This window comes from Ictalurus punctatus, chromosome 7 (assembly GCF_001660625.3).
Source record: "Ictalurus punctatus breed USDA103 chromosome 7, Coco_2.0, whole genome shotgun sequence".
Classification (NCBI taxonomy): domain Eukaryota; kingdom Metazoa; phylum Chordata; class Actinopteri; order Siluriformes; family Ictaluridae; genus Ictalurus; species Ictalurus punctatus.
The window spans coordinates 10,669,289-10,681,369 of NC_030422.2; the positions used below are offsets into that span (position 1 = coordinate 10,669,289).

Here is a 12,081-nt window from a genome sequence, read left to right on the forward strand (position 1 = left end):
GATTTTCACCATAACACCAGGGTTATACCCCTACTCTTTTACAAGAAGTGTCCTGGGATTTTTAATGACCACAGGGAATCAGGACCTCTTTTTAACCCCTAATCCAGAAGACAGTGCTGCTGGGTTTTTTTTACAATATAGTGTCCTGTCACTATACTGGGGCATTATAACCTACACAGACCACAGGGTGAGCACCCCCTGCTGGCCTCATTAATACCACTTCCATCAGCAACCTTAGTTTCCCCAGGAGGTCTCCCATCCAGGTACTGTCCAAGCTCAACCCTGCTTAGCTTCAATAAGAAACCAGGCAAGAGCTGCAGGGTGATATGATTCTTCAGTCTAATACCTATCAGCATTCTCACATCTGCATTCTGAACTCTTTGTAAGTGTTCAATGGAGCTCTTTTCTAAGCCAATCAAAATACTGTCGCAGTAATCAAGTCAAGATGTCACCAACGCATGTATGAGTTTCTCACTATCTGTGAGCGGAGAGAATATCATCTACTTAAGAGATGTTACAAAGGCGATAATATGCTGTTTTACAAACACTGCTAATATGTTGTTTTTTTTTAAACCGAGCTCACTGTTAAAAACACGATCCCTAACACAGTCTTAACGCAGTCTTCTTAACGCCTTGAGAGAGAAGGAGTCTAAATACGGCATAATTCACTTTCTCTGTGCACCATTTCCCATCTTTAAAAAGTACCTCTGTCTTACCTTTATTTAGCTGGTGAAAGTTCTGTGACATCCACAAGTTTACACTCTCTACACAGTTTACAAGGGTGCTAATCGACTTGTAGGCATCTGGTGAGAGATAGTGAGATATCTCTCACCACTAGTGGTAATATCCATAAGTGATATAACCACTAGTGAGAGATAGAGTTGCATAGAAGGAGATGCTATATTGATTAATTACACCATCTAATGGCAGTATATATAAGTTAAATAACAAAGGACCCGAAATCGAGCCTTGGGGAACACCACAAGATACCTCATGACGTCTGGAGGTGTGTGTACCCAGTGCAACATAATATTAGTAGGATCTAAACCAATCGAGGGCTAGGCCTGATAAGCCAACCCAGTTTGGAAGCACTGAGATCTAAAAGAACTAGAACTGACAGATTACCTGAGTCCTTATTTTGCTGCAGATCGTATAAAACTTTTAGAAGAGCGGATTCTGTGCTACGGTTGGACCGAAAGCCAGACTGAAACATCTCCTTAAAATTACTATTGTTGAGATAGTTACTGAACTGTATGGAGACAACTTTTTCAACTATTTTGCCAAGAAATTGAAGATTAGAGATAGGTCTGTAGTTAATAGTGGGTAATGGGTCGAGGGAGCAGCTAGAAGAATCCATAAGTGATATAACCAGAGCATGCATGTTAGAGCTGACCACTGAGAAAGAGAGGATAGGTGTGATGGAACATTTTCTATTATTATTATTCTATTATGTTCTTCTCTAACTCCTGTATCCAGTGTTTGAACTGTCTGTAACTGTCCTTTTAGCAGTTTCCTTATTTGAGAGAGTGGAAAACAACTCTCTCTCTCTCTCTCTCTCTCTCTATCTCTCTCTCTCTCTCTCTCTCTATATATATATATATATATATATATATATATATATATATACATATATATATATATTCGCTTTTTAGACTTTCACCTATTGGGCAGACAACTTCTAGTTTCAGGACTAGCTCTTTGCACGTTGAGGGATGACTTTGCGACTATTTTCTCAAATGCGACTCAAATGAGGAAATTCGCTTTCGTCACGTCATATGCTGTATCGAAGGGACGGGGGATCAAAAGCTTTTATCATTAAAAGGATTCAATCCTGACCGAGGTTACTGGACTCTTTTCTATACTAAATTATCCTAGACTAGATAATTAAAGTAAAAAATATCTAACAACCTACCAGCAGGACAAGTACTGACTATGTTTAGTATGCCTAGTAATGTTACCACTGAAGAATGCAGCAAGCTCATTACACTTTTCAGTTTTGAAAAGGTCTGAGGTGAGGGGTTTAGGGGCCTAGCTATGGTGGAGAATAGGAATCCGGGGTTGTCTTTGTGGCTGTCGATTGAACTTGAACAGTAAGATTTTCTAGCAGACCTCCTTTCGTTCTTAAGTATTTTCAAGCTGTTTTTATACAGTAGATAGCTTGCTGAACCATACGCTTCATGTGCTTCCATTGCCTTTCCGCTCTTCTGCAGTCTCTTTTTAGTCTTACAATAGAGGTTCTGTTTCTCCAAGGGTCAGCTTTAATTATACCAGAGACGTTTTTTTTTTTGTTTTTTTTAAGGGGGCAACAGAGTTAATACATTTCTCTCCACTAGAGTGTCTAAGGAAGGGAGCGAAAGATGAGAACCGAGGAGAGATGATATGAGCTCCATGAAGGTCGCAGCTGTATCAGTTTAACTGTAACGTGTTTGTGTGTGGGGCCAGATACAAAAGAGTTTAGTAACCCTGTGAAGCTGACAGTCGATGGATCAGAAATTACATCCATAATATGGATGTTGAAATCACCGGTAATTAACATATATTCATAGTCAGTTCATGTCCTAGAAAGCAGTTCCCTGAAATCCTCAAGAAAACCTTCATTAAGTCTAGGAGGGTGATAGATAACTAATAAAATTACAGATTGATCACCCTTGAGATGCACTACAAGGTACTCGAACGTTTGCAAATTTCCCCAGAGAAATCTGTTCGGAACATAAAGTATGGCGGTATAGACAGGCGACGCCCCCGCTCTTCTTATTCCTTCTAGGGACGCAGAAGAATTTAAAACCTACAAAAGACTTATTTCTCAACGACCGTACGTTTAGCACCGCAGATTTAAGAATAGGGAGATGTGACTGCTCAGGAAAATAATAACTTGTACAGTTCACCTTAATTAAATCACATGTATTTGAGGACCTCTTCTGTTTCCGACGGCCATGCCAACGGGTATTGCAAAGGACCGGAACGTTCTGAAAAAGCAGCATGGTTATCTACATGTCAGACACGCTTACTTGTAGGGACGGCGGAAAAAGTAGCGGGAGAAGGAATAAATCTTGGGGTGCGACGCTCACAGAGCTTAATTGGAAGCCCATGCATTTCATCCATTTCTCAGTCTGGTGATGAGGGTTTGTAAACGTTCTAAGAGTGTAACCACGATAACTCTCTAACCTTTTATTATAGTAAATGTTATTATAACAGTATTTCACTTGAAATAATGACCCTGTGTCATGTTTACGACGTTCGCAGAATAGTAGCAACAATCATTTTAACCTCCCATCATGTTAATATCGTGCTGTAAGAATTGAAACCTATAGCCGAAGTACGCTCCTGGCTTTAAGTCTTCGTCGTGACCTGGAAGTGCGCCTGGCCTGGCACTGCATGAGCTTTCTGGGGTTTCTTTTGCATTGGCTCTGAACCCAGCCATCTGTCCAAGTCGGAAAACGTTCACATACTACCCCGTGCTTTTTATGTGCTGGTATTACTTTTGTTGCTATGTCATGACCTTTTATGATCATTATTCATGTTGTTATTATTCTGGGAAAAGACATTCCCATACTGGATGCTCGGCTGAAAGCGACGGAAGTGTTAAATGGACAAATGGGCAAACTACCAAAACTGCTATAGTAGCCTGATTTCTGTAAGCGAACTAACAGTAAAAAAACAAACAAACAAAAAAACCCCTATGATAATAAACACTGAATACTGATTATACAGCTTGTTAACACAACCAGGGACACAAATTTTAGTGTTCGGTAGCTAATGTGCATATGTCCTCTGCTGATTGCCGGTTAGCTCGATAAGCCTGTCCTGAAATAACCATGGAAGCTGACAGTGGACGCGTCCACATCCAACAGCGTTGTTTATTTGGAAAGACCAGCCATCCATCTGCGCTAATAATAATAATAACTCCGGAGCAAGCGAGCAGGACGGAGCGATACACAGCCGTTTGATAAGAGGCCTTTCTTTTACTTCTTATGACATTTTTGGAATGAAAGGAACATTCATCAAATTATACATACTCGAACAAATGTAGTGACTAATACTATGCCAAATAAGCTGAACGATCATCAAAAGAGCATCGACCAGCTTTGATACAGAGCCATGTAATACATAGCAGCTAAAGCATGTAGGACAAGCGCTTAGCCTGTGCTAAGTAGATTTTATTTATTCTAACGTATGAGCAACACATACTGTACCACTCACTCCTTTCCCATTAAGTTAGCTCCCACTAGACGGTAAACAAAGTATACTGCATTTTGTTCGCTTGTAAAAAACAAAAAACAAATACAGTGCCTTGAAGGAATATGCAATGCTGTGAACTGTGAACCGAAATGGACTTTGGATTAAAAGTTATGAATCGACAGCCCATAGTATTGCATAAAAACCCCCAAATTAGCACTTAAAAGTGTCACTTGATCTCAACATAAATGCATGGAAGAGTGTCGAGTCATGTGACATCCCGTTAAGAGTCTGCATGACGGCATGTCGGAGACCAATTTTGAAAAAGTTGAACTTTTTAGCCGCTGTACAAAGTGCTACGGTCAGAAGAAACCCGATTGGAGCATGGCGGCAGCAGCATTGCGTTGAGAGTTACAAATCGCTGACACTCGAGCCTCCTTCCATAAAAATGACACAGAAATGTCATCATGTTGTTTTTTATGAAGTTTTACAAAGTTTGCTGTAGGACTCTGAGAGGCATATCTGTGTCCGTAAACCGAGAACACGGCTACAACACAAACACTACACTCGAGCCTTTTCTAACAAAACAGCTCAGGCCAATAAACAGTACTTTGGTGCAAGTTGATTTACATTTATGGCATTTGGCAGACACTCTTATCCAGACCGACTTACATTTATCTCATTTATACAACTGAGCAGTTAAGGGCCTTGCTCAAGGGCCCAGCGGTAGCAGCTTGGCAGTGGTGGGATTGGAACTCATGACCTTCTGATCAGTCATCCAACATCTTAACCACTGAGCCACCACTGCCCATGATGAGTGACTGTCTGCGGTCTGCATCCACGCTGCTTGGGTCATGAATCAGTTAATCCTGATTAAAACACCGCTTTTCCAGCACGGACAGAACAACGGCTTAGGCGACATCTGATGTCATAGAATTAAGTCATCGTAATCAGAAAATATTCTCTCCACTGGACGAGTCTCTCTAGAGATCTTCCTCAGAGGGGTCTCGGGAGTTATACTGTAGTCTCCCTTCTATAGATTACTGTTATTGCTGAGAAGAGAAATAGTCTTCCTCATTAATCTGGTTAAATTTAGCCTGAGACACCTGTGTGGAGATGTGGACAGAGGCAGGAACGAGCATGTTTAAAATACGATGCTCTTCATCACCCTGTCCAAATGATCTAATATCTGTCTGGATTTTTCTTTAAATTATTATTCTGTCCTGCACCAGATTCTTCCACGATTACACTTTCTGGTTATTATTTTCATCACCAAAGCATTACAAACGTTTGTTAAAAAATGGAAATTCAGACAATGAATGCCTTACCTCAAACATATCCTGTTACCGAGTAATGGAAGCTTCTAGCCTTTCTGTAAAGCTGCTTTGGGACAATGTCCATTGTTAACAGCGTTATACGAATAACATTGAACTGAATAGCCTCCAGTTTAACAAACTGCGTGTCTAAATCATCACGTTCACCTTATTAAACCAGATCGTGTTGTTCGGTATCTCAAACTGCGCAAAAAAAAGGAACTCAAAAGAGTACAGGTATCAGTAACTTTTTTTTTTAATGAGATATTTTACATTATGCATTCAGACATGACTTATAGCAAGCCAAGCATGGATGAACCTAAAGTTCCCTAAATCCTGAAATGGTTTAAGTATATATGTCCTTAAAAGGGTCCCCGCTGGTGGAAAAAAGTTTCTGAATCCATGAGAAAGTTCCTGGATTCCCAGAAAGGTTTTGCCAGTGGAAATGAGCACAAAGCTAACAAATACCTGGAAAAGTTCCTAGGTTCCTCTACAGCAGTATAAGTGGCATTCTAGGTTGCTGTACTATTTGGTACAGTAGTATACAGTACGTTCTAGCCTGTACCCTGTACCCATGGCAACCAGTCAGCTATCCACCCTTGGTAAGGTTCTGTTTTAATTCTCTATTAAGTGAGTTTCTACCACAGCAAACTTCACCAGAACCCAGGAACTTTTCCAGGAATTGCACACAGGGTTTCTTCCAGTGGAAAAGTTAACAAAACCCAGAAAAGGATTCCGAGTTCCCAAAAAGCTTCCGCCAGTAGAAATAAGAATAAAGTTGCTCAATTCCCGGTAATGTTCCCGAAAAGGTTCCTCTGGTGGGAAAGAGCCTAAAATTACAGAATTCCTTTAAAACAAAGGAAAAACTGAATAGTAACCTGGGGTCCTGAAAAGGTTCCTCTGTTCCAATTTTTTCCACCATGGTAACGGGCTGTTTCAGGAACCGTTACAGTGTTGAGTGTAAACGAGTGTGAAGTTGCCAAATCTCTGGAAAGGTTCCCAGGTTCCTGAGGGGTTTCCTGTATTGGTTTCCTGAGTTTATTCCGTGCCAGACAGGAAAGCAATCACACTTTCACTCAACAGATCAAGCAACAGTGAATGTTATGCTTTTCATCGACTATGTTTACATGGACAGCAATAATGTAACTATTGAATAAGAATTATTGAATCATTCTTATTCTGAATAAGACGTATATTCTGATTAAGGTGTTTACATGAGTCGCTTTTACATTATTCCTTTCATATTCCCGTTTTACATGTTATAGAACATAGATCGATTAACGGCACACGTCGTTATGCCATGCCCCACACCATGCCGTCCGACGTTCCCTCCAGAATTTCACGTATCAACATACAGTTCTGGTCTTCGTTATGGTACCGTATTCGGTTTCGGGTGTTTCATTTTAAATTTTACAAAAGCTTCGAGTGCGGTTAATTATTTGTCATGCTATATGTGTAAACAGACGACTACTTGAAGCCACGGGCCGCGTCCAATGCCGTACATACTTGTCTTTCGCCTACTATATAACAGGTAAGTACGCGGTTTCGGACGCATCCGCACTCTCGTTAGCCATCAAACGGTTGACCACTACCGCGTGTGTACGTGTACGTGTCCTGTCACAAAACGCAGCGAAAACTCCCACATGACGTTAATAGTGTGATTACGGTGTGTACATGTCTATAATGCGACGAAAATAGGAATACTCCACACGTCCTAATTCGCTTTGTGTTTACTCTGAGTATGACTTTAGTCAGATTAAGGTCATCAATAATCGCTGTTTACATGCTAGCTTCTTAATCAGATTATCGCCTTAAGCGGGTTAATATCGGAATATCGTTGTCCGTGTAGACGTACAGATTGTAGCACGTTGACCTTGTGTTACTAATAACTAATAATAATAATAATAATAATAATACCGACTGTGTAGAGAAGTGTGAATGTTTTTCTATCTGGTTCTCCACAGAAATGAGTGTTTAATATCAGTATAGACACATATGTGGCTGGACTGTTGTGTCCAGTGTGTTTATAATACAGTAAATGACAGCATGTCGTATTTCAAGGGGTTTTGATGCTGATCAGTTGAATGATAAAAAGAAGAGGAAGAAGAATAGGATTAAGAAGAATAACAGTGATGTGCTATAACGCTATAACGCTTGTGGAAGCCAGTATTCATCTTAACCAGACGAAAAAAGCTAAGCTTGTTTATTTCCTCTAAACCCTGTTGTACATGATGATGATGATGAAGATGATGATGATGATTTTTTTTCCCGACAGGGCTTGTGGGTATGTCGTATTCGCTCCAAGCAAATAATCAGAAAGCAGATTGTCCATTTTAAACACAAAGCCGTGCATATGTGAATGTACAGTTTACATTACAGGAGACATGTTTATAAATCAGCAGTGTGTGTGTGTGTGTGTGTGTGTGTGTGTGTGTATTTATACCCTCACCTTACAGATCCAGGCCATTCTGCTCGGCAGTGTACCGTTATGTAGCCCGCGGTGTCGGTGTCGGTATGCGGGTTTTTACGGAGTGAAACACGGCTCCTCTTGCCCTCCTGCTGCTCGCTGTTTACGACATGAAAAGCCGACACTGAGGAGAAAGCCACGCATTTTTAAAATAGTAAATATAACACGCGTTACTTCTTTTATTTCTGTTTTTTAAATAGCCTCGGCTTGACGTCTGCTCCTATTGGCCGGTGGGTCTCGCGGGCTCCGCCCCTCGCGTCACGTGGAGATGTCTGAGTCCTGAATGGATGGTGTGATAAAAATCACAAAATAATAATAATAATAATAATAATAATAATAATAATAATAATAATAATAAGCGGAAGAATAACAACAACAATAACAACTAGAAGAAGAACAACAACAACCACAATAACAACAACTAGAATAATAATAAGAAGAACAATATCAACTAGAACAAGAACAAGAAGAGGAACAGCAAGATCAACTAGAAGAAGAAGTAGAAAAGGAACAACATGAATAAACTGAAGAAGAAGAAGTAGAACAACAACAACAACAACTAGAAGAAGAACAATAACAACAATTGCCAACAGTTGTTTATGCTGTTGTTATTGTTGTTGTTGTTGTTGTTATTATTATTATAAATCTTTTTTTATATATATATATATTATCTTTCAAACATCAAATGCAGCTCAAGGTGCTTCACAGTGTGAAGTAAAAAACAGAAATAATGAAACAAATGGTAGTCTAAAAATATATTAAATAGGCAAATAACCAACAATAACAAACATCATCATCGTCATTTCATTATATTGTTGTTATTGTTGTTATAAACCTTCTTTATAGATCACCTTTCAAACATCAAATGTAGCTCGAAGTGCTTCATAGTGTGAAGTTAAAAAAAAAAATGAAATAATGAAACAAAGGGCAGTCAAACAAACCAAGAGAATAGGCAAATAATCATTTTTATTATAATAACAGCAGCAACAATAATACCTTTCAAACTTTTAAAATGCAGTTTAAAGTGCTTTAAAGTGTGAAGTAACAATAATGAAACAAAATGTAGTCCATAAAAAATATTAAATAGGCAAGTAATAATAATAATAATAATAAGAAGAAGAAGAAACATATACAACCAGTGTAATGTAATAATATTGTTATTATAACAACAATTATAATTAATTATATGCTGTTTTGGAAAATAATCAACATCAGGGTGGTAAGAGTAACTCAGCTTCACATCTGGACGCATTCCACTACCCCATCACTGATTATTTCCCTATAACAGTGCACCCTGACGTGTTTTATTCCTTTTATAACAACAATTATACTTGTTATTTATTAAAGAATTACATACTTTTTATTGGTTTATAGTTGCATTTAATGTTGTGGAACGCCTCCGAAACATTTTGGTTTGTCTATGAAAACATTCATCCCCCTCACCAGCCTCTCGTTTTTCTAATCTCCTGGAGTTAATAAGAAAAATTGTTTGTTTTTTTAACAGAAACAAGAAAAGGGCTGAAGACTTTCAGACTGCAGAAAACTTACTGGCCGTTACAAAGACTCCTTCCATAATTATGAAAGCAACCTCTGTCTCATCTCATCTTATCCTTTGAATTCCATGCGCTTACTATACCTCTCCAGTCAGCCTTCTTCTGATTGTCATCCATCGCCCACCTCATCCCTTAGGAAACTTTCTTGAAGAACTGAACATTCTCCTCATTCTCCTAAGTATTTTCCCTACTGAAGGAACCCCCCCTCTAGACAAGCTCCAGTCCTCTCGACGTCCATTTCTTCTGTACTCCTTTTTACTGAGATTCTTCACACAAGAAAAAATGTTCTTCACCCAGCCCTTCCCAGATACAGACATCAATGTTACCCTGCTTGACATCTCAGATCATCACTTGATGTTCTTCAACATCACCGTCCTTGTCTAACCTGACACCAACTATTCATACCCCTCCCCGACTTGCAGCAACCTCCACTCCTTCCTCCGTAGCTTCCAGCGCCTTATCAACCCTTCAACAACCAGCATCCTTTTCATCTCTACCACTCTACAACATTATTCAACCCACACTTTCCTCATTTGTGGACCTCCTCTCTGGAGGAAATCACAAATCGATACCGATCTCCTCTCATACCACTCTGTCTTATCCAATCCTAATCCAATGTGACAGCTGCAAAGACTTCTTTCTACATTGGAAAGATGAAAGCCTCTCACACGATCCTTGCTGCACATCATCTTTCCTTGACTTCTTAACCTGCCGCCTCTTCATTCCTCTTCCTTTCCTTTCTCAGGCACGTCAACTGTCTACTTGGATCTCAGCATCTCATCATGGATGGCAGCTGAAATGAAATCTGGCTAAAAAAAACTGCGCTGCCGTACGTAGCTGGAGAGATCATGATCTCCCTGGACGAGATGTCATCATTTGTGATCGAGGCATGCAACCTTGGGATAAACATGGACCACCAACTGTCCTTCTCAGCTCACATTGCTAAACTGACTCAGTCATGCAGATTTCCTCTATGACATTAGAAGGATGCAGCCGTTCTTTCCACAGAGGCCACACAGTTACTTGTTCAGTCACATGACCTTTTGAGACTTGCCTACTGCAAGTCCCTCCACGCAGATCCGCCTCTATGTGCAAGGCAACCTCTGCAACTGATCCAGAATGCATTTGTTTTCAACTTCCCCAAGTTGTCCCAAACCACCTCATTGCTGCTCTCCCTCTACGTTCTTCCTGTAGCTGCTCACCCCAGATTTTAAGCACTGATGTACAAAGCCAAAAACAGACCATCAACCGCCTATCTTAAAGCAATGCTCACACTCCACTCTGCACCACGCTCCCAAAGAGTCTCTAGCTACTTGATTGGACCCACCATCCCTCAGGGTGGAAGAAAGACGTGCATTAACCTCTTCCTGTTCTGGTGCCTAGGTGTTGGAATTAACTTCCCCTGGCTGTCTTCAAACAACAACTAAAGACCTATGTCTTTACCAAGCACTTAATATTGTCTTGTGTTAGTTTTATAACTATCTCCATACCTAACCTACCCAACAGGGCCTCGTCTGTCTTAGTCCCTGACCTAGTAGTACGTCGCTCTGGTTTAGAACATCTGTGAAATGCCATTAATGTAAACATCTGCTCACAAAAATCTTCACCACATCAATGAGTATACACTTTCCTTTTTAAATAACAATGTTTTCCGATCTGTGTTATTAGACCTAGGTTATGTTATTACAAAATTAATCAGGACCTTCTGACTGATCTGAATTCAGAATTCATCAACGCTGTGGTAGAAGTTAAAATATCGAGTGTACCTACCGTATAACAAGCTCTCCAGGACACATGGTGGTAAGAAGGAGTGAGAATCTTACCGGCTGATTTCTGGCCCATCAAGCATTGCCCGAGGTCACATAGTTCACGGTACACAATGGTTTGTGCTGATTGGAGCCATTTTCCAAGGCATTATTGAGCTCAGAGTGATGGATTTTGACTATTGAACCCTTTTGAAGTCAGTAATTCTCCACCCGTGCTGACTGATGATAACAATGCCATTCTGACCAAACAGCCATGTTTGGAAGGCATCCAAGCCACTGCAGGTTCACTTAAAGAAATGTAGTCCCTCTTTCCTTTCCTTTTCTTTCTTTTTTTTTTTACACTTTTGGGAACTTTTTAGCATGAAAAAAAGTTTTGTTTTTATTTATGTGAACTCCAATGTTATATTTAAAAGTGCATTAGATCGGAATTATGAAACTTTGTCAAGATTAGGCCGTCTGTACAGGATTTCGTATTGTTTTTTTTGTGATTGGTGTGGCCACAAATGCTCGATTTTGTTGCAGCTTTTTAAAAAAAATTTGCGATGCGACCTGCGGGGGTTTTTTTTTTGCAGTTATTTTTGCTAGCGAAATCGCGATCGCATGAAATTGTTTTGCACAGCCTTTCGCAGTGATGTTCCTTGGTAACCTTTTAGTTGTACTCATGTTCGACACACGTGAATCTGAGACAGCTTTGGCTGAACGCGCGTTGTGATTGCATCACACAACACGTCTTGGCCGAAATCTGCAGAAAACCTGCTGTAATTTTTTAAAAATTGCACGTTCCTCTGAATATTGCGGAGTTTGCT

At 39.9% G+C, this 12,081-nt stretch overlaps 1 protein-coding gene across 3 annotated transcripts in view; it reads right to left on the reverse strand.

The window, feature by feature from the left end:
- The window catches only part of st6galnac3 (ST6 (alpha-N-acetyl-neuraminyl-2,3-beta-galactosyl-1,3)-N-acetylgalactosaminide alpha-2,6-sialyltransferase 3), a 39,418-nt gene extending 31,212 nt beyond the window's left edge, over positions 1–8,206 (reverse strand). For all 3 annotated transcript variants that reach the window (XM_017473250.3, XM_017473249.3, XM_053681765.1), the window contains exon 1: positions 7,939–8,206. In XM_017473250.3, the coding sequence (XP_017328739.1) occupies positions 7,939–7,956 (18 nt within the window). In that variant the 5' untranslated portion in view covers positions 7,957–8,206. The remainder of the gene's footprint in view (positions 1–7,938) is intronic.
- Between the last annotated feature and the right edge of the window lie 3,875 nt (positions 8,207–12,081).